Here is a 27,429-nt window from a genome sequence, read left to right on the forward strand (position 1 = left end):
GGGCGTATTCTGCATTTGTATTCTATGAACTTGACAATAAAAAGAAAAAAAGAATGTTAGTTCTTCCATTCTGAATTTTCTCAAAAATTTGGAGCGGAACACTGCCTTTAGATCTCAGCAAATTGGAATCTAGATAAGAGAACAGGTTTGTCAAGTTTATTCCATATCACAGAATTCTTGGTATGGGCAATGAGTTCTTTAGGGAAAAATAGTTACCTACTGCTACAAAATATGCAAGGCTACATCGTTCACTGCAGAACACACACACATATTATTATTTTTTAATTTTTTTAAATTCATTTATATTTATTGATATATTTTATTAGTATGTTAGAGGTTGGAATCTCTTTGTGCCTGTATGAGACAAATAGAACAAATAGTAAAGAGAATCAACTGCTCTAGTTAAAATTCAGAGCACTCTCTTCTTCAGATAGAGGAGGAAAACAAAAGTCTGTATATGCCTACTAATGGTATTTACTTAAAGGCACGAAATGGAGGGCACTTTAAATTTTAATTTTTTTAAAAAAGAACTTTCTATTATTCTTTGTGGCTCTTGCAGAAGCCGTTTCACTGATGTATATTCTTTTTCTTTGTTAGTTTCCATAATGGAAAAAGGAAGCACAATTTTCAACAGTGCACAAAGGCTGGAAGTTGTTAGAAACTGCATCTCATTCATTTTTGAAAACAAATTTTTGGAGACTGAAAAGGTAATAAAATGAAATTTTAACTTTCCCAAATAAGCCTCTCTTCTGTTAATGAGCAAAGTACATTTTGAAGTCTTGTTTGAAATACTAATGATTATTTTAACCATTTAAATGAATGAAGTAAGCAATAAAGCTAATCATCTAAATGTGATGCTGTGTGTAATACGAAGCTAATGGATTTGAAAACCTGTTTGTAATACTACATGGGTGTGTTGATGTCCTTTTTGCTAATTTAGATTGCCATTATGAATAGTATTGTCCACACTTTTTTTTTAATTCAAAAGGGGTATATATTGGTCTAGCAGTATTGATAAGGAGGAATGTAAACAAAAGCTTTACATACACATTTCAGTCTTTGTCAACCAATGCTCTTTTGAAATTTTCAGTGCAATAAATTTTGCTGGTTTTAAAAATCAATAATTTGACAGAACTCAGAAGTGAATGTGAATATTTGGCATGTCTGTGTTCACTAAAATGAACTAGGGAGTTGTCATCCTTGACATTCTTGTTTTTTCACATTAAGAAGTTGGCAGGTTTTGTAGGTTCTATCCATAGAGTTTTCAATTGTTAATTCTAGAACAATCACCAAAAGTTACTCCCAAATCTAACTCTACATATGAAAATGACTGTAAAATTATTTTAAGAAATTTTTTGATTTCTCAGAGTATCACCTGTGTATCTCTGAGGCTGTGCAGCTCAAGGTAGAAAATGAGCGTTTCTTGATTTACAAGTTATGTTATGGAGATGCATATGGGAAAAGTCCCAATAAAATGGGTAGTTCTTTTTAAAGGGGTTTGATGCATGTGTAACACAGTAGTTTTTAACTTCTTTTGACTTAACAGGCATTTGGAAAATTTCAGTAGTTTTTTGTCCCCCTGCATGGTAAATTTGTCCTTAGACATTAGACTGCCTTTTCTTTTTTATCTGTTACCACCCATTAAATCTAGTCTAAAGGGCCACAGTGGACAATCACGGATGTAGCACTTGCTGCATCTTTAAAACATTGGCATGAATACTATATTGGCACTGTTTTAAGGTAAACTGCGTAACAGTCTTGTGGCCTCATTGCTATGAGAGGTATGCCACTTCTAAAGCCATTTGTCATTCACTGCTTATCAAAAACATGCTGGTTGGCCTTGATATGCTAACGTGAGACCTGGCCTGGCTGGTACAGAATAGAGCACTCGCTTTCACGCACAATAATCGATTTCTGATTTCACAGCCATTCAATGCCTGTCCATATTCAATCGTTTCTATTTACAGATAGTAAATGCATGCAAAAGTGGCTAGAATACCACTGCAACGAAATTTCCTCTTTGGTTTGACAACCGGCTGTGCAACGTAGGTGAGAAATGCTGTTCAATGCATTTGAAAAAAACTTGGGAAAAATACTTAATGACTCAAGCTAAACCAGCCATTATATGAAAGTTTGATATTCAAGCTAATGAGTCATTTCCAAAGTTGTTCTTTACTATACTGTCACTTGCAGTTTACTAATAAAGAATGAATGATGTACACTACGAATAGTGCCATTTAATTTCATTTTCATAAAGTTCGGTTTTCTTGTCCCCAGACCCTGCCTGCAGCTCTGAGAGCCCTAAAAGGAAAGGCAGCTCGGCACTGCCTGACACAGGAATTAGGCCTGCACGTTAAACAAAATCGAGCAATATTGGACCATCAGCAGTTTGACTACATTGTGCGAATGATGAACTGTGCTTTGCAGGTACAGTATATGAAGGTTTTCTTCTTTGGTTGTCTTTCTTTGTTATTATGATCAGCAAAAAATTGTTTAGAGTAATGTGGAGAAGCAAAATAATTGAATTATAGGACCATTTACGATAATGATGTAGCAGATATTACTTGGCAGTGCATTTAAGATATTTTGTTGTTGAAAGAAATGCTCAAGTCTGTACAGAACTGCCTGAAAAGAAAAACAGAAAAAAAACCTGTTCGCATTAGTAATAATTTAGATATCGTTTTGGTAAGTATTGAAATCATCTTTTTTAATGGCTTTAAGTACTTTTTAAATGAATGGGTGTTAGCCTTTCCAGGTAATTTTCAACTCTGAGCTCCTAAAGTGTGCCCACTGCTCAGTTAAAAAAAGCAACATGTTTGTTCTCTTTGTCATCACAAGTGCAAACACAGTTCAAGAAGAAAGCATACTATCTGCTTTCATGGTTCATGGTGGTAGTTGTACTTGTCATGGTGACATCTTAGTTGGTCAGAGACTCATTGAAGGTGTTTGCAGTTCATCTACTAAGTTATTCTACTGTTAAATAATTTTGTGGTGAATAAACATCAACATACAGTGGCAGCTGTGTAAGTGAAATATGTGGAAGACTTCTTTTGACTTTCATTTGAATAATTGTTCTGTTTTAGCTTGACTTATTGGCAATTCATTGCCAGAAATTTTTAATAGATATCAGTGTTTTCAATCTGATATCTGAGAATGTAGTAGTATTATTTTTTTTATCTGTAATGTGATCACATTTGGTTATAATTTGCCTCTTCTTGCACCTGTCTAAGTTATTTTATCGCATTAGGGATTTGATTGAGACATTGGTATTTTTACCACTCCCTCTAACCTAGAAACCGTTGAGATTATTTTGCACAGTTTGTTGAGCCACGTTTTTTAAGAAGTGAGTGCTAAATACAGTTTTCGATTAAGTATAGAAATAAATTAACATTGACCGAGCAAACGCTACCTCAGGTCACCATCAAATGTAAGTTTTCTTGTCTGTTGTATTTCTTGTTTTTTCACGGTAGATATATTTCTGCTGTTTGGAACAAAATTCAGCTTTGCCTGAGCAGTGGTCTTTGGAGTAAAATTACCTACAGCTAGCAGATAAGAACTGAAGTCAACTGGCTAAAATTGCACAGCTTCTAACAGAGTGTGCTTTCTTGGCACAGTAATTGGCCTTTTCCAAGCTCTAAGTTTAGCCTCAGAGTTGGAAGAAAAATGGAAGTCATCTGGGAAACTGTATTTCTCTGCGCAAAATCATGAACAATGGAATACTGCACCTGCTGTGTATTCCAGGGTTAGAAATTTTCTTTCTTTTTTGATTGTTCCTGGGATAAAAAAATCTATATATTTTTAGACAATAGGCACGAAATAGAAATCCCCTTTATTTGCAGTATCTTAGTACAAAACAGACGGCAGAAGAAAATGGGGAGTTGAGGAAATGCTGAGGAAAAAAATACTGACACTGCTTTTTAAAAAGCAATAAAATCACATTTTTGTCTGGGAGAAAAACATAATTTTTCTTTCCAGTGATTTGAAGACCCAAGAAGGATATTAATGTTCATAGAAATTAATGTCTTACTGAAGTTAAAATAAAACGGTTGTTTTTCCTCAATAAAGGTAGCAAATATAACTCAAATCATGCAGAGGAAACAGATAGATCAAGTAAGGAGTAAGTTCTTATGACACACACACACACCCCCCCCCATTATTTTCATATATTTGAAAATATAAAATGGAAATTTCCATTTCTCAGGAGTAAGCTTGGCCAATATGAAGATATCTGAATTCCTGACGCTGGGCAGCTAGTTAGAGGCAGACATTTAGTACACCTACTTTTATGATGTATAAAATTATTTATTAAGATAAAAGCATGATTTATAATTTGTCTGTGCACTTTGTTCAACTGTATTATTTGGAACAATGTGTAAAATGGAGCTTTCTTGTGTCAGTTCAAGAAAAAAATGCATTATCAAGAACTGAGTTAGGTTTGCCCTTGCTGCTGTGGGACTCAGCAAATCAGCTGTAGAGACATGAATTCTGTTAGCAGCATATCATAAGACCAAGTAATTTAAACAGTATCTGTTAAAAAGATACAAAAATATGTGGTCTTAACTGTAGATATATTCAAGCTTTAGGGAAATACCACATTAATTATGATGGAATTTTGGGGGGAGAGTTAGATTGCAGTATTGCTTTAAGACCTCATCCAACTATTGGAATGTAGAAAATATCTCCGTCGTGCCACCAAACATCTTGTCACAGACTTTTCTGTTAACATTATTGCCAGTTCCCATCGGCTTCTATAAGATACAAACAAAAATAGTGCTGTGGCCAGGAGGAATACAGCAGCTGATACAACTGTGGAGAAGGGAAGACCCTGGGAATAGTCGATATTTGGGCAGATCCCTGGCGCTCTGCTTTTCACGCTGGGTTGAGCTGGGTTGTGTGTACTGCAACGCCCAGCCTGATGGTTTTCCCTGGGAAATACCAGTCTCTGCTCGGTGTTTCCATCAGATGGGAAATCTCATGTTCCCCAGACGTCAAACCTCTGCTACTGATAACGTGAATTGTTGCAAACCATGCGTATTTCAAGAGGCACAGGTTGGCCGTTTTGGAAAGTGTCTTTTGAACAAGAAACTCTGTTATTGGCATGTACTGAATTCTTTGTCTTACTGGGAACAGTGCCACATATTACAAACTCAAGAAGATTGCATTCTGCAAGTTTATTGCAGATCCCTTCGTTACTATTCAAGATTTTCCTGGTTGTTTATTGTCAGTTTTTTCTTTTAATAGAACGTATTCTCCTGTTTTACTGGAGTCCATAAAAATAAAGGTCAGATGCTTTTTCAGAGCTTCTGTATCCTTGTTTTGTAGATGAAGAGCAGTATTTTAACGAAGTGCTAGTAATAATCCCACCATGTATCTTGTTGCTGGTCTCAATATATCTGGTGTGATGTGCCTGCTACCACAGTGCTTAAGAATAGATTAAGGAAGAGGAATAAAATATTCGTACCATTGCTTCAAGCTAATAGCTGTTTTATTTCTGTGAAAAATTACTTAGGCTGTATTTCCCCCAGTAACTGATCTCTAGCCACTTTGCAACTGGGAGGAAAAGAGGGTGGTATTTTACTGATTTCTCTAGAGGTGGCAAAACCTGACCTTGCCAGATCTCTGGTGTTTGTCAGCTTGAATCTCTCAGTCCAAGAGTGGCATTTTTTTGAACTATTCTTCTTTAGACTATTTACAGTCTGAAGGTACTGGACAGAACCTCACTGAAAATTTTTAACAGGCCTATGATTTATGGAATAATATGATAGAATTTCCCATTAATCTGCCCTATTTAGCAGGTAGGCAGCTGTGTGTCAAGATTAGTGGTAGACTGTAGGTGTTAAGGCATGATGCAGTAAGTCAACCCCAAAGTGTTAAAAACTTGCTTTACTGTGTCTTTTTGTGTCTAGGAAGTACTGACAATTTATTGCTGCTGAAATGAAAAGGAAATAAGTATTTCTGCTCATTCTTAGTAGTAGGAAGATAAAAATCACATGGAAATTGTATTGCTTATTGATTAAAGCAGATGTCTTCTGATGAGGGCAATTAAATTCCCAGTTATTTGCTTTTATCTCTTGTAGAAGTTTTCATTGGCCAGTTGCTAAAAACTTTATTGTCACCCCCGAAGTAAGATTTTTTTTTTTCCCCTGGCAAATCATATACCCTGACAAGCATTTAAATAAGCTTGTATTACAGTGGTGATTGCTATCTGTGATAGTGAAGGAAAAGCATTATATTCTGTTCCATACGTTATATAATTAAATGACTATGAAAAATCGGCTGCAGTGTTGTGAAAACTTAATATATCAATTGACGATTTATACAGATAGCACTGTAGTGGGAAAAATGTGAAATTATTTCTCTAGAAACTATTACTGTGGTGTTTGCTATCTGCTGCTGTCGTTACCTCAGAATAATTTGCAATTACTCATAAATTCCTATTTTAAAAGGGGTTTTATTTCTTTGTAATTTTCTGTAATGAAATGATTTTTTCTGACATTTCACAAAAGACTACTTAACTTTTACAACTAAAAAGTTTATTTTTTACCAGAGAAATGCTTCTTCCATGTAATTATGTTTCCAGCAACACGTTGTATTTTTAATACTTGTTAAAAATAATGGCAAAAACCATCTCAGGGCTCAATTTGCATACTGTTCATAGAATCATAGAATCACAGGATTGGAAGGGGCCCCTGGAGATCATCTAGTCCAACCCCCTGCCAGAGCAGGGTCACCCAGAGCAGGTTACACAGGAACGCGTCCAGACGGGTTTTGAATGTCTCCAGAGATGGAGACTCCACCACCTCTCTGGGCAGCCGGTTCCAGTGCTCTGCCACCCTCAAAGGAAAGAAGTTCCTCCTCATGTTTAGGTGGAACTTCCTGTGCTCACGTTTGTGCCCATTACCTCTTGCGCCCATTACCTCTTGCTCGCTGGGCACCACTGTTCCATAATTTATTGCAAACAACATAACTTGTCAGGTTTTCAGTTGTCTCTGGCAGCAGCAAGCGAACACTGTTTTGAAACATAGTAGCACTTAACTTGATAAAATATCAGTAAAGACAAAAAGAAGCTTCTGCAGTAACTTCTCACACTGTGTAGGTGGAGAGTACTTGATAATCAGAAACAATTTTTGTATTAAAAAGACATTCTAAGCAATTTGCATAAAATATTTAGCAGTAACAATAAGGCTTCCTAAAAAAATTTTTTCTGGGGAAAGATACTCTTCAGATAGTGCAGGACTATGAACTAGCTTCCTTTGGTAGTTGGAAGAGATAAAACTTTGCGTTTAAAAATAAAAACTCCAAAACTACAATGTTGCAATGTAACATTTCCTCTGTAAGATGTTGGTCGGTAATAGTGCCTAGCTGCATATTAATACTTTTCTTTGGCAAATGTGGCTCAAGTTGGAAAACGTATGTGTCCTAGGCATCTGGAGTACTTAATCTAAATGTGGTTAGAGTGGGGATAAGGTGCATAAAACTGTTAAGTACTTTCAAAATTCTGGTCTTTAGGTGTAGGAAAGGAGTGGGGTCTTCTAATGATGTGATTTAATCTGACAACCTACAAAGTCGTCGGTGCTGTTTTAGGACCTGTTTTACTCACACATGTTCTACCAGTGTAACTGAGAGAATATCTTTGATAGTAGACAGATTATTCATCTTTTTTAGTGCTTTAGATAATTTCTAATAGATCACGAGGGCTTTCCACAGTGACCATAAGCAGATGTTTATCTTTCAACTAGAGTATGCCAAGTATTCTAAAAGTATACTTACAGTATACAGTATGAAAAACTGTATGAAATACAGGGCAAAATTAAAAGTTTAACTTCATATTAAGTTACAACAAAGGTACATCTGGGCCAGCATCTGTTCAACGATGGCCAAAAGCAGATGAAAGATAGTATTGATTAATTTGGCCTCTAGAATTTCGCTTGTGATTCTTCTGTATAACTTTGGTGTAATAAGGGCCTCTTTCTAGCACTTACTATACAGTCTGTTATGAAAGAAACTTTAATATGGAAAATTAAAAACAAATACATTCTCTAAATAATATTACATTTATTTTTCTAATGCAAATAATTTTTCTATTATATTCTACCATCAGATAAAGTTTAAAAGTTGTCAGTCAGTTCTCAGAATTCAGAGGTTTGCGAATACTGTCCAATAGCAAGAAAGGTTTTATTACTCCCGAGAGAAAATCAGCCATGTGTATGTGTCATATGATTCAAATTCTTGGCAATATAAAGGTTAAATGAACTAGCACTTCTCATATTTTATGTTGAAAAATATGTTGCCAAACGTCTTTATTTTGGAGGCTTATAGTAGGTTTCTCTCCTTTCAGATTTTTATTTCATGGCCTGTCTTTTGTTACTCAGTTTGACTCGCATTCCTGAAAGTAGAGACTCTCAGAAGTAATGTTTGAACAACAGCAGTATTTGAAAATATTTTAAGGTATTTTAAGACATAGAAAATATATCATGAAGATAACTCATGGGAGTTTAACAGGACCACATTTAATTCTATTAGTTCATCAGTTATTAACAGTTTGATCTTTTTCATCCTGTTAGACATAGTCATGGTATTATTTAAGTAAAGGAGATTCCAGTTTAAGGCTTGGACTTGAAACTTCCAGATTTAATTCCATATTATATTGCAGATATTTTTTTTTGTCACAATGGGCACATCATATAGTTTTTCTGATCTGTGGTTTATTACCATTTTATTCATCCTTTGACTTTTCAGGGGTACACCTGTAATGTTCTGGACTTAATAAAATAGCTGCTATTTCTGAATCTTTCTGATGATGTCTCTTTCCCAAGAAATGGCAATAGAATATAGAATCAAGGCACCTTTAAAGGTCATCTAGTCCAACCCCCCTGCAATGAGCAGGGACACCTTCAACTAGATCAGGTTGCTCAGAGCCCTGTCCAGCCTGACCTTGAATGTTTCCAGGGATGAGGCACCTACCACCTCTCTGGGCAACATCTTCCAGTGTTTCACCACCTCATTGTAAAAAGTTTCTTCCTTGTATGTAGTCTAAATCTTCTCTGTTTTAGTTTAAAACCATTACCCCTTGTCCTATCACAACAGACCCTGGTAAGAAGTTTGTCCCATCTTTCCTTTAAAGTCCCCTTTAAGTATTGAAAGGCCGCAATAAGGTTTCTCCGGAGCCTTCTCTTCTCCAGACTGAACAACCCCAACTCTCTCAGCCTGTCGTTATAGGTGTTCTGTCCCCCTGATCATTTTCATGGCCCTTCTCTGGACCCACTCCAACAGGTCTATGTATTTCTTGTACTGAGGATTCCAGAGGTGGATGCAATGCTCCAGGTGGAGTCTCACGAGAGCAGAGTAGAGGGGCAGGATCACCTCCCTTGATCTGCTGGCCATACTTCTTTCGATGCAGCCCGGCATATGGTTGGCCTTCTGGGTTGCGAGCACACATTGTTGTCTGATGTCCAGCTTTTCATCCTCCAGTACCCCCCAAGTCCTTCTTGGCAGGGTTGCTCTCAATCCCGTCATCACCCAGCCTGTATCGATACCAGGTGTTGCCGTCACCCAGGTGCAGGACCCTACATTTTGCCTTGTTGAACCTCATGAGGTTCACACAGGCCCACTTCTTGAGCTTGTCCAGGTCCCTCTGGATGGCATCCCATCCCTCAGGCATGTCTACCGCACCATTCAGCTTGGTGTCATCTGCAAATATGTTGAGGGTCCACATGATACCATTGTTGTTGATGTCATTGGTGTCAGCAATTGCCAAAAAAAAAAAACAAAAAAAACAAACCCAAAAAAACCCCAATGATGTCATTGATGAAGGTATTGAACAGTACCGGTCACAATACAGATCCCCAAGGGACACCACTTGTCACTGATCTCCATCTGGACATTGAGCTGTTGACAGCTACCGTCTGGATGCAACCATCCAACCAGTTCCTCATCCACCTAACAGTCCACCCATCAAATCTGTATTTCTCCAATGCAGAGAGAAGGATATTGTGGGGGGACCGTGTCAAAGGCCTTAGAGAAGTCCAGATAGATGACGTCTATAGCTCTTCCCTTGTCCACTGATGTGGACATCATTGCTTCTGGCTGAATTGGTGGTGCTCTCACAATCTCTCTTGGAAAAAAAAATGGAAGTACACTGTAAAAGATTGTATTGCTGATCTGTTTTTACTTTTCCTTTCTTTGCTCTGAAGAACATACTGTTACACTCATCCCATCCCATTGGATGGCCACACAGTCCAGGAAAGATCCATTCACAGGTATCTTTTTACGAAATCCAGAAAATACAGTCTCTTTCTTTGCAGGATTGCCCATTTATGTATGTCACTCAACATTGCAAACTTCTTAGTTTTATTACTGCTGCTAGAAAACCAGCCCACCGTTGCCTACTCTGCACATATCAAGGGAGATGACCACCTTGACATAGCAGTTGCCGTTCTTCTCTGGACTGGGACTCTCCCTGTCAAGGTGACAGTGTCGAAGTAATTCCTTTTTGCATCACTTAGGGAGATTTGTTTGTGCAGTGGTCTCTGTAGAGAGGTGTCTGGCTGGTTCTGCACGTGTGTCCAGGCACCATGATGGCTGTCTCAAACTGCGTTAAACTGCCTCTGTGGTTTTAGTGAGGAATTTCTTTGACGACTAGGCAGCAGAAAACCATGGCTGCTTTTCACACTGGCACTGTGCCAGCAGAGGTGTTCAGGAATGAGCTTGTGTGTGTCTGGGCACTTCCTAAATTGCTGTTTCCCTGCAGACTTCTGAGACCCTGCTTCTGGTAATCTGAAAGTATTTGTGACTTCTGCTTTGACCCATGCTCTGTAACTATTGCATGAGACTGTTTACTTAAAGAAAGGAAAAGAGAAAGATTATCAGTAATGAGAGTGCCATGATGTGCTGTCCATACCTATGTCTGCCTTCAGCCTCCTTCCCTCTCAGCTTCTCACCAGAACATATTGTCTTCACACACTTCCTCCTCCCCTCTATGGATACACGTATCCATGTGCATACACGAGGCACAAGGGTGATACAAATACATATGTCTGCCGTATAGAGAAATACATATATGCATAATTATAAACTCAACAGTAATGTAGACGTTAAAATAATCCCCAGGTCCCACTATGATCGGAGCAGCGTGTCTGGAGTGTGAATGAATGTACATCTTGAATATATGTCTCAAGGGCTCCAGTTGCAAGGAATCCCCTGGTTTGCCCCAGGGCTCTTGCTGCTAATGTAAAAAGGGATCAAAAATACCAGAATAAAAATGTGGTAGTGCCCTCCTTTCTGTTGATATAACTTGCCATAGATGTAACTTGTTTTCTAGACTCAGGGTGTGGGGATATTAATTATGCCTTCGTTATGTTTCTATGCAGTTACCAGAGCAGGATTCAGCCTTGTTATAAAAGTTGCTGTTTAATATTTTATTACAAATATCAGATGGTAGTAGGGTATTGGTTTTAATACAGAAATTGGTTTTAATAAGCAGAAATACACGTGAGCAGCTGTGACGGGCCCAGGGTGCCCCGCAGCCCCTGCTGCTCACAGCCTCAGTCACGCCTCACAGGGGTACGGCACAGTCAACAGCAAGGCCCTGAAGCAAAGCAGCAGCAGCAAAAATAGGTATGGTATGAGCTGTGATGAAATTTAAGAGTTTTAAGCGTATTTTAGCACATTTTACATGGCATTTACATAGCAATGTAGGCATTTTTTTAAAAAAAATATATATATATGTTCTAGTATCCAACTGCAGACAGCTGGTCTGTGTCTGGATTACATTGATTTCAGTCAGGTCATATCTGGCTTAAAGATAGATAAATAAAAATGTGATAGCATTTTGTACGCAAACATAAGCACCTAGAGCATCAGGCACCAAAGGAGGGTGTCACACCAAGTAGCCTCCTGGCAAGGCGAAGGGGAGTGATACAAACCCACCCGTCCTGGTTGGGTCTCCGGGACGTTCGTCTGCTGGAGCCGTCTTTACTCTGAACGGGCGTCTCCTGTCACTGGCCTTTGTTCAGTTCTGTATTTGCTGGTAGGGCAGGGCATGGTCGCGCGCGTCTGCTCACACATAGGTATCTTACTGAAACCATGTAGCTTCTTGGAGCGTTGACGTGGTAGGCTCTGACTGCTCTTAAGTGTTCATTACTATTAAGTGTGGCCTTGCGGTTGCCAAGTGTTCCTAATAACTCTGTGTTCTAAATATTTTTGGTTGCCTTGATGAAAAGCAGACATGTGCTTGTACGCTACTCGCTGCTGTAAATAAAACAAGTCTGGTTTAGGAATTGTGTTATACTGCTGTGGAGTTGCTCTCTAGCCTGCTTATGAAAGAGGTGGACTGATGAAAGGTAGTAAAAAAGAAAAAAAAAAGTCTTTGATGTTGGAAGGAATAGGCATTTTGCTAATAGAATAAGTTACATGAAAATAGTGACTTCTGTTTTTACAAGTTTTATATTTAATAAAAATATGGAAGGAACACGTGGAATTTTGTCTTCATTTTGAATTTTATGTAGGTATATAATGTGTATTTCAGTACAGGTGAATAATTCCACATAGATTTTTGTATAACACTGTTAGGTATGTGTACATGCACTTAATCCGTTTTGAGTGTCATTTTATGTATACAATAAGTAACAAAATATTATACAGTATTGATGTACTCTACCCATTCAGTGGGTGCCCATATGCACATGTGTATTTAGTTTTAGGTCAGTCTTTTATTACTGAAATGAAGGGCAAGAGTTTGCCTGTCTAATGTAATCTCACTCTGGTCTTGCCCCACTGCGCTTCACCCTCCAAGTCCCTGTTAAACCGAGGTGTAGTAGAGGAGCTGAAGTGGAACCTTGCTCTAGCATTCCACTTCGAGCAAGGTGTGTGTGCTCCCTTGATCATTGATGGTACTTGACTTACTGCCATATAGAAAACTCCTTTATTGTTTCTATAAGGAATTTTATGAAGTTGTCTGTTTTTAGATGTTTTATTTTGCTGGAATTTGCATAAAAGGTGCCAATGTAGGATCATCATCTTTTATTGATTTTTTCAGATACAGTAATTTCTAAAACAGAAAAAACATCGAAATATATTCAGTCTTCTAATCATTTGTTGCTATGATGTTTGTATAACCTTTGGTTTAAACAATTGAAATCTTGGCAGCTTGTATTCAAAAATTGAAGTGTGATATTGAGATAAATACCATAAAACGCAGCCGGTTCTGGGTTTTGTCAATATTTTGTGTAAACTTTTACAAATGCATTAATACGACAAACATAAAATAGTAAACCTATATGGCATTTTAGAATGATTTTTAAGGAAAAAAAGCATAAGAATCAATTTCTTTACAGTAATAGACCTACCTATAGTGTTACATAAATAAAAAGCGTGTGAAGTTATAGAACAGAAACAGAAAATAAACGGGTAAATAAAAGAATGTTTGACGATCTAGATATGTTGTAAATAATACTTGTAGCTGTTGACATTCATTTTCAATATTATAGCCCAGATTTGTGACTTACATGAATTGTCTTTTAGAATGCATGGGAAAATGCCATTGTAAGCATGCTATGGTGAACATTACTTTTAGTAATTCCCCCCTCCCTGTACACAGTTAGGGGGCAGGCATTGGTTTCTAGTGATCCAACAAAGTATTTAAAAATAACTTCACCTAATGTCTATAGAAAAAAAACCCCAAACAAATCACCCCACCAGCCCCCTTCCCTGCCTCTCCCCAGTGCTTCAATTCTAAACTCCAGAACTCCAGTTGGGAGCTAGGAATTAAAATTTGAATTGCATGTTTAACAGTCTAAAATCTCATGATATTTGTGAGTGTACAAGTACAATTAATTTTCTATCTAGATTATTTGACTTTTGAGGACAAACGCAACTTGTTTTGATGAAATTCATTCCTCTGGTTATTAGGAACACCTTGTAAAACCTTTGCTTTCAATGTTCATTGATTAAACTTTGCATATCCTTTGTTATATCCTAAATAAGTTGCATACAATTGGCATATAATATTCTCTATCCCTTCCAAGTGTATGGAATGAAATATCTTACTAGGTCATCTCATACTTTAACTGTAGTAATAATAATACACTTAAAATTAACCTAGATTACGAGGATGCCATGATTTTCAGCACTTCTTCAGAAGCATCATCTTTTTCCTTATCTGCGTTACGTTATCCTGTCTACCTCTGAACCATAGGCATCTGAGTTTCATGTATTGTACATACCTTCAACAGTACTCCTGATTTTAATTCTCAACAAGCTTTCATTTTTCTTCACTTTTAATACCTTAATGTAATTGCTAACATTTTATATATTTTCCCATACTTGGAATATTTGCTTCTGTAAATATCATGCATGCTCTGATACTTTCCACTTGCACAAGAACATTAGGATTAGTACAATCTAGATTCACAGATGGCACAAAATAAGATGCTACCCACAATATGTTTCTTGATCAGCGTCTTACCTACGTGCCATTAGGAGCTGGGATATACACCCTTAAACCGAGTGAAGTCTTTGCTGATTTTTTTTTTTTTATTAGAACAGAGGCAAAACAGGTTGTAGTTTTGGACATTTTTTCTTCCTAAGAAGAGAAAAAAATGTTAATGCAAGCAAAGCCAGTGGACTAAAACGGCCTTTAATTTATTGTTTTCAGGCCAAATTCAAGATTCGAGACTATTGATTTCATTGGAATTTAGCCTGTTATATTTATGAAGTTAAAAGGTATAATTGCTTTTGTGAAAAACAATTTAAAGGAAAATATTTATTTTAATGGACTATTTTGGAGCCTTGCCTTTGTCATCTGGGAATAGCTGAAATACTAACCATATGTGGTTCTGTTTAAAAGCCACAGGCCACAACTACAGTTACATTAACACAATTTGTTACTCAGCCTCTGAATCGCATGTGTAAGAAAGTCATAGACTTTGATCCTAACTTGATTATGATAGATGGCTGTTATCTTCCCAATCCCCTGTCCATTTAGCCTTCACCCCTACAGAGCTAGTTAGCGTGTAAAAAATTTTCTGGGAAGAAAACTTAAGTGATGGTAGGCTTGGGGGATTTCAGTTAGTTTTCACAACATCTCAGGCACAGTCAGTAGACCAGCAGTGTTGCATGGATCAAAATATGAAAACCATAAGTACAGAGAAAATCCAAACCAGGATGCTGAGAGGTATGACAAGAATCACTTCTTTGATTATCCGTATTTCAGCTAAACTTTAACAAAGAGTCTCAGACTGCCACATGCATTTTGCACATGCTCATTGCAAAGAACTGCTTCAGGATAATTTGGTATAAAAGTAACATATAACAAAGATTTGGATTCCATCAGTCTTATCTAATTTCGAATTGAAAATACAACATGCATATGAAAACAGGAGGCATCAGCACTGATTAACTTAAAAGCAATCTAGCAAACCATAATTATCTATTCATGAAAAATCAACTTATGGAAAAGTGAAAGATCCTACCTGAAGTCTCCTGAGAGTGCCATTGGTGGTGTTCATTCCTGGCCTCAAATCTGGGGGCACTCTGTGCTTAAAAGTAAGAACATGTATACTAAAATACGTGAGCGTTCCGATTATCTCTTTTATAAAAACATTCACTTTCTTCGGTAGCCTACTTGAAATTCATCTCATCTGAGATCACCTAGGAGTAATCAAAACTGTGGGGACAACTGGTGATTTTTGGATATGTTCTTACACAAGAGCATGTTAATTTCTGGCTGCAGAAACAATCTTTTTCTGAATACTCCACAAACGTTTTTGAAGTTACATGTTGTCCATTCAGGTTTTATTGATCTCTTGGAGAAGGGGATTAGGCTTTTTTTTTTTTTTTTTTTTTTTTGAGGGGGGATGACTTTTTATTCCAAGTCAGCTTGAACCAAATAATGTTTACAAATTTACTTGGGTCTACATATTGTCTTGGTGCGCGTTATTTCCATGACAGTTTGAACTTTTTTTGTTTTAGTTGATGATAATAAGTGCTCTTGGGAACGCAAAGAGAAACAAAGATGCTTGCTGAGAGAGAGGGAATATTACAGGGAATGACATATGTTCCCTGTTACCTCTTAGTAAAGGGACCATGTTTCAAATTAAAAATTAAAATCTCCTATATCTATTCCTGTTAATTTTCAAAATTTGAAACATAATTATTTACTTAAACAATTAAAATGAACAAGTGTGTAACTCAGTTTTCTGGTCAGTGAAAAGAAGCTGACCTTAGAGGTCCTTGGGGGTAGTTGAAATTCTGATGGAGCTTGTAATCTCCATGTTAGTGATGAAACATCTTTGGCTACTCAGGCAACAGTCTAATAAGAAAGAAATAATGAGCAAATTCATTTTCAGTGAAGTCATTTTAAGTCATAACCTAAATACTTTCAAAATTCTCCAATAAAAGTTTTCCTGGAGAAAGACTTCCAAAAACTTACTGAAAACATTAAATACAACATTTGATCATGAACTTCAATATCTAGTACAGAAACCTTTAGCTTGTACCATACAGCTTGGTTCTATCACAGTTTTGTATGAATATGTAACTGTTGTAGAAATAAAAGCTGAAGTACTTATTTAAAAATGAATTTTGGTTGGCAATGTAAACAAGAACTATAGTGGAGAGCGGCATTTAAAATCCATGTTATTAACAAAAAAAATGTTGATGTATTTCTTTTCTTAGTCAGCATGGAGCTTTCAGTTCAGAACAGGTGCCCCTGGAAGCAGCTAAAACAATGTTCTCTGTGCTTTCTTGGTCTCCTTTTTATTCTTTTCTGTATTCTTTTCACTGGTTTGGTAGTCATCCTTTGTCAGTAATGTTTTAGCTAATATTAAATCTCTTGCATTTTTATCATCACTCCATAGTGATTTCTCCAACTTTTTTTTTTTTTCCTCATGACAAACAACCAACTTTACTAATCATTATTACAAAAGAGTTGAATTTGTTGACTATGTTGAGGAAATCGTATGTCAGTAAAAGACATATCGGGAAACCTGATGTTTTGAAACATTCTGCAATTCAACTGAGCGGTGTTTCCTCAATTTAAGATTTCATGTCTTGATTTGAGACGCTATTGGGCTTTGGGACTTTTACATATTCCAGAAATTGTTGCAGTATTGTAGACACTGCTATGATCATCTAATGATTACCAGTATTACCACATAGATTTCCTTTATCTCACTTCAGTGATTTCTGGTATGCTAGTAAGAGTTGGCAGGTAACATGCTTTTCAGAATACTGTATCTTTAATTTTTATGTATTTATTGGTAACTCTGTGCGCGCCCAGATGAAGTAATCATATTATTTCAGGTATACAAAAGCTTCCATTCATGTCTTGATCTTGCTAAGTTCATTACTGTTGCAAAATAAGATAGGATAATCCTTATTTTGTTGTGTACTGGCTGTAGTAATGCCATTGTTAAAAACTAACAAAATAAAAATGCAGCACATAGTATATCTCTGCACTTAACTCATTCAGGATGAAGATAAAGGATTTGGGTCCAACATTTAATGACAAGTTATTTTCTAGAGATTTTCATCAAAATCAGATGTGCAGCACCTCCATGTTATTGTTACAGCAATGGTGATTTTTGGCTGACACTTAGCTGTCATATTTAAGGTCAGAAAAAAATAATGTACTTTGAAGGCAACGGTGAATTCTTTCGAAAACTTGGGGAATATTTTTGTAGTTGCATACCAGGTACTTGTTAAATTATCACAAAAAAGTAAGACCTTTTTATCTTTGCATTCTTCTAATTTTAAAAAATTTATGAAGTTTAACCTATTTCTTGAGAAAGCAACTGTATCTAAGTGTTGGATATATACCTTTGTTTAATACAGTAAATCTTAGAAGATATTTTACCTTATAATATAAAATTCTGGTAGTTATCAGTCAACTTTTTGCTTATTTCAAAAATAAACATAAATGTTTAGAATCAGCTATTGTAAGTGACAAATACGTAATTTTCCTTTATTGTTATAAAAATACAATATTAGCAGGAACCCTCAGGAAGGAACATGAGATAGCCTAGGAGAAGATCAGGGCTGTAAATGGAGTTACTGGCAACCCAAAACCTGGTAAAGGCTTTCTCTGTGGTTAGGTAGCTGGATGTTGCTACTAGTAATGATTTAGAAGGCTGTGGAACAGAAAAGGATCATACCAAGATTTCTTACAATTTGTATCAAAGAAACAGTTTTGCTGGAAGACTGCTTCTTTGGTCCACACAGCAAGCTCAAGTATTTCTTCTTTCCTCTAGTAGTGTTTGCCCTGCCCAAAGTCGGAGGAGTTACTTCATGGAATTCTAACCTTCGCATTTCCTGGAGCCATTTGAAAATCCCAGAGGAAAGTATCAACACACGTTGTGTTGATTTCAATTCTAAGACTGAAAGATTCAGGGGATAGTTTTAAAATTGCCAGTGCAATCTCACATGCACTTATCACACTTGTCTTACTGAACCACAAAATGTGCAAAATTTCATATAAAATCTGTATCCATATTGAAGAAGCTTCTGTCTGTGCACTGGAAAGTATAATCTGAACACTTAAAATACTTCACATTATGTTAAATAAAAATACTATATTTTTCTAAGTTTTCTTTTCCATAGTTTAAATATTTGTATTAGAATGTATATATTCCATTGATGAATGTTACCTTGGAGGGAGCACTTCACTAAATCAGGCAGCTCTTGAAAACTCTGAATCTCTTGGGCTTTCCAGGCTTTGCAACAACATTCTTCCTTGATCACACAGATTTGATGTGTTAATCAAGATGGACACTGCTCTCCAACATGCTGCCTAATCATGCACCACCTACGTCCTTCAGTTTCCTGAATTTTCTTTAGGTATTATTTTCTATGAACCATTTATCCTTTAAAAGACTTTATCAGCCAGGGTTATGATGCCTTAAATTTGCTGCGAGTTTTTTTCTCCAGAAAAGTGGGATATTTATAATGGCTTTAGTAGCATCATTTTTTCATGATGTGGAATGGGCCTATTCTCATGTTCTTACAAGGTTGATTTTTGGATTAAGCAGCAAGTTGTATTAAAAGTTGCTGAAACTGCAGCTACTCTTTGAAACATAACAGAAAATTTACATTCCAGTTTATTAAGGGAACTGAGAGGTCTGGCAGCAGGGTTGGCAACAAGAGATTTTAGGTTCCATCAAATTCACCAGCACAACTAATACAATGCGTCATTTGTTGCCTAAGCATGGAAAAGCCCATGCTGGCTGCATTCAAGATTCACAACCTTATAATAAGCAGAATTACCTCAAAGAAACCACAAAACCCCCTTTTGTCATCGTTGAAATTCTGCAGCCATTGCAGGTCATCCCAGAAATATCCTCTTCCAGCAGCTGACACTTGTTTCATGAATCCAGAAATGGAGCTGCACCGACAAAGCTGATCCAAGAAAACCTCTTCCAGAAGCAGCTGGTCATTGTCGTTCTTGTTGTCCTTTGGTGCAGCTGTACACAGTGCACTGGTGCCTCTGCCAAAACTGTAGCAAAGCTGCTCAGTACTATCAAGGTTGGCGTAGGAAAAACTGAAGCTTTCCGGCAACAAGTTGTCAAATATGTATTGAGAAGAGACTGCACTTTTGGCAGTTTGTGAAAAATGTGTCTCGCAGAGGCAGTGTTACATCCACACAAACATGTATTTCAGTTCCCAACGGCACCTGCCAGAACCCTGCAGATGCATTTGGTATATATATGTGTATTTTAAAAAATAATAATGAAAAATTGGCATTAGCTTTCTCTCCAATAATTTTTGTCTGTGCTGGTTGAGCAGAGTGTTTTCCCTTCTGTATGCTTATTTAGTTCTCCTGGGCTCCTTTCATTTTGCACTCCACTGACAGTTTCCAACTCTTGGATGAGATCCTTAAGTTCTCTAATTGTTTTGTTCTTTTGCCCCTGCTATGAGTATACCTTTTGGTGAGACTAATGTTTTTAACATTTTTGACTTGGTACAAGATATTCTTTCCCCTTCTATGTCCCATCTTGCACATTGTTTCCGATTATTTACCCTTTACCTCACGTATTTCTTTGAGAAACTTAATATCACTACTGTAAATCTGTTCACTAGTTCTGCCTATTGCTATTCTTGATGCTTTTTTTCTGACATCAGGGTACTTCATAATATTTCCATTTCCACTCATGTTGAGTGCCTGGTCAACTCAACTGCAATATTATTTATTTTACCGATTCCTTGGAGGTGTCTGTACTGTACAGAGTTTGCTGTCTGCAAACAGCAACAAAACAAGATAATTCATTTTGCACCTTTTTCTGAATTTTAGGGCATGGTCTTTTTTTGACATGTATAGCACAGCACGCGGTTCCAGGTGCTCTTCATATGCAGCTTATGTTTTGCATGGAGTTACCCTGTCCTTTGTGCAGAACTTTGCATTTGTCTTTGTTGAGGTTCTTGTCAGTCTGTTTCTGACAGGCTGTAATGCCAGTCAGTAGCAGTCCTGCCCTCCAGCGTATTTACCATTCCCCCAAATTTGGTGTCATCCAGAAATATGATGAAGATGCATTTCATGCTACTTTACAGGTTGTTAATGAAAACATTAGGTGGCATTTGCCACAGTATCAACGCCTGACAAGTGACTCGTAACCCCCTGCCTGTTGCACTTGGAACCGTTGACCACTGTCTTTTGAGTTTTCCACTCTTTCATCTAGACCGTGTCTCCTCAGCTTACCTACAAGGATACCAAAGGAGCCTGTGTCAAAAGCCCTGCTAAAGCCAATGTAAATAAGACGTGCTGCGCTTTCCTCAGCTACAGAGCTTGTTATTTCATCGTAGAGGTTGATCCATTTGCCTTTGGTCAACCTGTACTTTCTGTTTTCAGTCACTGCCTTGTTCTTCCTGTTTCTGGAAATGCCTTGTGTGAGGACTTGCTCCCTGCAGTCCAGCCTGTAGATCCCCTGTACCTGTTCCTTGACGCCTTTGAGGTGTTGCCCAAGGTTTTATTTCTGTTTCCCCAGAAAATCAGTTATAATTGACAAGGTACCTGTAAGTCTCCCAAGGGAAAAGCTTTGGGGGTTGGAAGTGCTCTTGTCTAAGATGATGTCAATGAGGGTTTTTAGCATAAATAAAAAAAATATTTTGCCATCACATGGCAGTTTTCCATGGAAAATTTTCAGTGAGCCCTACTTCCAAGTTCATTTCATCAGCCATTGTTTGTTCAATTTCTCCATAGTCAAGTAGACCCAGAATCTTTTGGTAATTGATTTGAGCTGAGTGTTGACTCTTTGCATTTCAGAAAATAGATGTAAAATTCCACTTCTATCCAAACAATATTTTTCTAAAGTGAAAAACTGATTTTTCAGTGAACCACTTTACCCACCTGTAGAAATTTTATATTTTTTAAAAAAGGTGTTAATTCCTGTTAAGTTGTAAAAATTGTGTAGAACATGCTCTGATGATGTGATGCATTTTTATTAGAACTATGTGAAATTAGAAAATCACGTTAAACTTAGAGAAGAATGGTAAAATTAAATTAAGCAAGATGAATGTATTCTTACATGTTTGAAAGTTTGTGACTGCTTATTTAGGAGAAGAGGTGCTGCTGTGCACCACATGAGTGCTAGAATGCCTAAGACTTCTGTGTACTTTGGAGCTGATTCACTAATAGATAACCGGACTATACTAGAATATTTCATCTATTTTAATAGTTCTTCTAGTATTTTAAGCATTTTTCCATTCCTTAACTCAATTAAGCAGGCCGTCAGTAAAGTGGTTTACAAAGTATCCTGTGTTTATGTTTTGCAAGCACTGCATAAGTGCTTTGGTCTACCCAGGCTTTAGGAGTACACTGTAGTCTGCAGATATATTGATATGTGATATATGAATTAATCACCCCTTTCCAACTGAGTAGTTAATGGATATTGATCACTGTTTTGTCATGAATTGCAATGTATTCTATCATTTGAATGTTGTCAAAAACTTTTTACAAATTACTGCGCAGGACCTTGTATCACAGCTGGTGTAGTTTAAGGTTTGGACAGAGTCACTGTGAATGAAGCCCTGCTGTGAAATAAAAGTCAAAAGGCATCTTGGCATCCCAACCATTTCCTTGGGAGAAGATTACAGCCTGAGTATGTTGAACTTTATTGCCATGGGCCTCATGACAGTATTCAGAAACATGCATGGCATTTCTGTTAAAGAAACTCAGATGTGCTTAGACACAAGGGATGGCATTCTTGTGTTTATCAGTATCCTGCAAAAAAAAGTTAGATGTTTTTACACTTTTGGGGTACAGTAAAAATTCAGTGAAGAATGTGTAATTTATGCACATAAAAATTGAGGTTCATGATTTCCTAAACATAATTCGTTATGAGAAGAAGGAAATGACTGATCTCAACCCTAGACGGAAATGTATTTATTGAGAAAGAAGGGAGGGGAGGGGCTCAACAGCTCTTCTTTGAGTAAAATGTTGTTTCTTACTTTGGCTTGCTGTGAGAGCAGAACTACAATGGAGCTGCGTAGAGAAAGTGTACTGTGTTTTTTAACTTGTGAACATGCGGAGTAAAGCAAAATGAAACTTAAAAATCAATGAACGTTATGTGCTTGTGTAATCCCATCTAAATTGCATCAATTCTGTCCCCTATACCACTATGTTTCAAGGACAGACAAGTTTATGATAATTCAGGGCCAGGTAAAGACAAATCTGAAGCTCTTCAGGAAGTAAAATCTTCTAAAACGGAATTGGATCTCCTGCTACCTGGAATGGCAGACCTACAGCATCTTGCATCCTATAGCTGACATGATAGGTTCCTTAATGAAATGGTCATTATGAAGGCTTCTAGTCACGCAGAAAGACCACAAAGTCAAAACAAATAGGTGAGGATTCTTCTGGGTTGGGTGCGGTTCATTCGTCTTCTGCATTTGTACTCGTGTGAATGTAATGGCCATAGAGGAAGAAAGTATTATATCTGGCATCATGCAGAGCACAGGTGAAGTCTGTTTAATACGGACTTTGTGTTGAATTAATGCTGTCAGATAGTAACCAGATAGCAATCTCAGAAGTTGCTCCTCAAAAGCACAAAGTGTGATTCTGGTCAATGTTAAACCTAGAGACCACAGAAAATAAGAGTATACATTTTTGGTTTTATTTCCTGAGAATCGCTGCAACAGTTTTAAGTAGAACAAAAGTTAAATTAAAAGTTTGTATTAATGAGTAACACATAAAATGTGCTAAGGTCATTTAAGAAGGGACTTGTGAGTTAATAATTTTGAAAGACTGTATATATCCTTATCAAAATGAGAAGTTTCAAAAGTAATGAGAGTTACCTAAGGCAGTATCTTCCAAGTTTTGAGTGTGTTCTTGTAGTTCTGTTGATAGCTAAGTCCACAGGTACACAGCTATATGGGCCTCCTAGGTATGCGTTTCTTCCATCCTGTTTCTCAAGTCCCAGAAGAGTTGCATTTAACAAAATTGTAGCTGCCTCAATAAGGTTTGATTTCACCTTTGGTTACAAGGAAGAAAGAAAACTTTGATCCCATTATAAAGCAGAGCAGCAGCTATCAGTGACGTTAACTTTGCGAGGCAAAACTGTATATGAATATTAGAAAGTTAATTTTCACTAAAAAAAAAAAAACAAAACAATTTTGTTTATAATTTCAATAAGAGGAATCCAGACTTTCCTTTGAAGTTAATTATATGCTGTTAATAATAAGTAATGTAAGTAATTAGTGTCGTAGTTCATTTATTCCAACAAAATATGTCATTTTGACTGTTGCTGCAGATGATGGCATTAACTGTGGAGTTAAAACTTGTCGTTTAAATATTTTTAAAACTTACATGGAAATTTCAGATAGGAACTATGTTTTTTTCACCTTTCTTCAAGGCAGCATATGATTATATTACATTGTGAAATTGTCAGTTTGTTTACTTGGATTTTTAGCTGCTGAGATTAAATATAAAGGACATTGGTTGTAACATCAATTAACATGGAATAGGTTTTCTTTGATAAAAACTGACATTTTTAATAGTTCAGTTGCATTAGTATTTTATTTATATATGGATGCATAAACTTTATTCAGCTTATCTAATGAAAATGAATGATTTTTCTCAAATCAGCTCATTAATATTCAGTTCTAGTTTTGAATTTCATTGCAGTTCTACATGGTGAATCCTTAGTCCTTTTAACAAACCAAGCATTTTTTCTAAACTGGACTGCTGAATTCTCTTACTACAGTGCCAGAAGCCTAAGCCACCTACCAGATTCCAAAAGCCATCGATGCCTCACCAGATGTTAGCAGCCCCATGCGTCTATACAGGCAGTTAAATCTGTAACTTCCTAGCTGTCAGTTCTGCAATGTAATGACAATATCTAACCACCAGTTTTGCTGGATATTTAAACTGAGCAGGACATAAAAGTAAATCGCATGTATTATCAAAGTAAGTAATGTAAGGAAAAACGTTCTCATTTTATTATTCACTTGTCAATTCAGTATAGCAAAACTACTTTAAAAATACATGAATTCCTGTAACACTTCCAGTCTGCTGCAGAGTTCAGCAAACTCTCTGAATATATGATCGGTATGTCCAGAATAATGTGCCAGGTCTTCACTCAGGCGTGGATTCAAAGCAGTACTCTGCACATGGCATGGTGGAAGTCCATATTTCACTGTCCTAAGACATTGTTTTTAGGAAATTAATGTGCTGAGAATAACTTTTGTTCCCCAGATTTGTTTCAGCTTCCTTTTGTGCAAATTAGGGGGAACAGCTTTAATTATTTTATGGTATTTGATTTGTCTACTTCTGTAGCACTAGTAAGAGATATTTTTCACAATTGATAAAGATATTATTATATATATGAGACAGCTGGATTGCTTTGTTACAGGAGTTTAAATTGCATACAATAGATACATGACACTTCAGGACTGTGGTTTGCCTGTAAAATTGAGAAGCTAAGATTTCAGTGCAGTATCTCTGTTAACTATGTCATTCTGTCTTGCAGCTACAAAACAGATAAGCAGTTAATTAATTTCACTATTCTTAAAACAGCAGTATTATATTATTATACTTTATTCCTAACTGAGATAATTTTACATTTCTTGTCATATGCTGGAGAAGAAAAAATATAGAGAGATAATACTTCCATACTACAAGTCCAGGGGGTACTGCTGACATAGAATATGTGGAGAATTTCATACTTGCAAGAAGGAGTGGAAAAATAATCTACTGTGTTGTTTATGTGGTGATGATATATATCTTTGAGACATATGTTAGCTCTTGGAATATTGAATGCTCTCTAGGTGAAGATGCATTGCTCAGTTTTTATAAAGATATTTTTATGTATATTTTGGGTAAAAGCCCAAACTCTTACAAATAACTTGAGCTAAGGGATTAAGTAGATAACTTGAAACAATGAGGATGGATCATTTTGTACCTGGTTATAAATAAGCACGTGCAGAAATAAGATATGTATTTCTTTGAAAACTGTTGAACATTCCTAAGGGTTGTAAAGTCTCATTTTAAATGGGAAGTTTTCTGATTAAGTGAAAAAATATTTATCATATCTTTATATTAAACTGCAAATGCATGTGCTAAATTCCAAATGGGGGTTAAGGATATGGATAACAATAGGAAATAAGGCAGAAAATGAAAATGAAAAGCAGCTGAGGCTATGTCCTTTAGTATTACTGTTCTGACATCTTACAAACTTCTTTGCGTTTTTTATATACATGTCACAATACTGAAAGGCATCATTAAAACATATATCGAGTGTCCACTTTTCTTACTGTTTTCCTCTACCAGAGTGGAAAGTGTTATGAGGTGTGAGCACTTGCACACCTTTTGTTTTCCACGCGCAGTTAGCGTACATGCATGCATTCATGCAGAGTTAGACGTGTTAAGACCTTCAGTAACTCTGTGCAGAAAAAAAGCTTCACATCTCTGAACTTGTTGTACACCTTTTCAGAATACTCATGCAGGTAGTTTTCTAAATGCCGCTATATTTAGCTGTGTATGGACATTGGTATTCTCTTTAGGTGAGCTTGATTAAAGTAATAGAAGATGAAGTATTTGTTGCTGGAAAATCACAAAGGATGAAATGGACTTTAAAAGTAATGAGAAGCAAAATAGGTTTGTGATGAGTTTTTTGGTTTATTGTTCTAAACTTGCAGTCCGTAATCACGCAGCAGCCATTTAAGAAAGAAGAGTGAGATGAATAAAAATAACATCCTAATGATCCTTAACATGATTGTTCCTGTAATGCAGATTTTATATTTCCACTATCACAGTTGGCTGGTGCCAAGTGTTTGCCAGTTGCTGTATTTTCAAGAACTCTGATACGAGATGAAGGCATAAATGAAAAGTCTGGCAGAGGAACATTCAAAAGATTTCAATTTTGGAATTTGGTCAGATGTTATAGATCGTTAATAGGAGTGTGGTTTGAGTTGGAGGGTGTCTGTTGTAAGAATGAATGTTAAAAATATTGAAATGAATTGCTGAAAGGGAAATGTTTTGCCATTCATCATCCAGGGGCACAATGGTGATACGTTTGTCTAGTAGAACTGCGTGCGTTATTGTTTTCTTCAGTGTTGGCAAAAAGAGCTACTGAAAAAAAACCTGGTCACTTTAAAAATAAAGTATCTTTTTTAACTCTTGTTGAGTATTTTTTTGTTCTGTGTTTTTAAAAAAAAGTCTTAAAAATTCAAGTAGTTTATTTTTTAAATATTAAGTTACATTCCAATTCTGGTTTCTTTTAAAAGACTTCCGTAATAAAGTCACTATTTTCATCAGTGCAATTACTAGTTGATTTACTTTGGCATACCCTTTTCAGCATGGAGAGACACGAATGACACACTTGACTGTTGAATGAGGCATTCTGAGACTGTGAAGAAAATGGGTTTTCATCTTCTTTTAAAGTTAACCTTGAGCCAAACTTTTGTAGAGGCTGTAGAGGTGATTATTTCATATTAAATAAATGTCCAATTCGTTGTGTAAACTTTTTGAAAGTACATTCTTTGGTCATCACATCACTTCCATTTTAGTCAGATTTGCTGTCAACCCAAATGGAAGCAAACTACCTTTTTATTGTTTCCTAAACAATGAGTACTTTCCTTTTTGTATGTAAAATAAGTTGGTGAAATTGCATTTTGGACATTGGAGTGAGAAAGCTGCTAATAAATTCCTTAAATGGGAAGAATCATAACAATACCTATCTAGCAGAAATTGAGGGAATATATGTATATACACGCACACTTGCACACACGTAAATGTATGTTATTCTTACATGATATCAGGTGATTAAAAGTTACATTGTGTATAGGAAGGATATCAGAGGGACTCCACACGGCAGAAATGAAAATGGTTTCGCTTATTTTCTTTGTATGTTTTTCTTGAAGGATTGTTCCTCTTCGGAAGAATATAGCATTGCTGCAGCGTTGCTGCCCCTGACGACTGCTTTTTATAGGGTAAGTTTTTAT

The 27,429-nt window shown here is 36.5% G+C and overlaps 1 protein-coding gene across 4 annotated transcripts in view; it reads left to right on the forward strand.

The window, feature by feature from the left end:
- The window catches only part of SBF2 (SET binding factor 2), a 270,051-nt gene that overhangs the window by 165,673 nt on the left and 76,949 nt on the right, over positions 1 to 27,429 (forward strand). For all 4 annotated transcript variants that reach the window (XM_054200805.1, XM_054200806.1, XM_054200807.1 and 1 more), the window contains exons 15-17: positions 598 to 707; positions 2,278 to 2,427; positions 27,349 to 27,417. In XM_054200805.1, coding sequence (XP_054056780.1) covers positions 598 to 707; positions 2,278 to 2,427; positions 27,349 to 27,417 — 329 coding nt within the window. The remainder of the gene's footprint in view (positions 1 to 597; positions 708 to 2,277; positions 2,428 to 27,348; positions 27,418 to 27,429) is intronic.

This window comes from Rissa tridactyla, chromosome 4 (genome assembly GCF_028500815.1).
Source record: "Rissa tridactyla isolate bRisTri1 chromosome 4, bRisTri1.patW.cur.20221130, whole genome shotgun sequence".
Classification (NCBI taxonomy): Eukaryota; Metazoa; Chordata; class Aves; order Charadriiformes; family Laridae; genus Rissa; species Rissa tridactyla.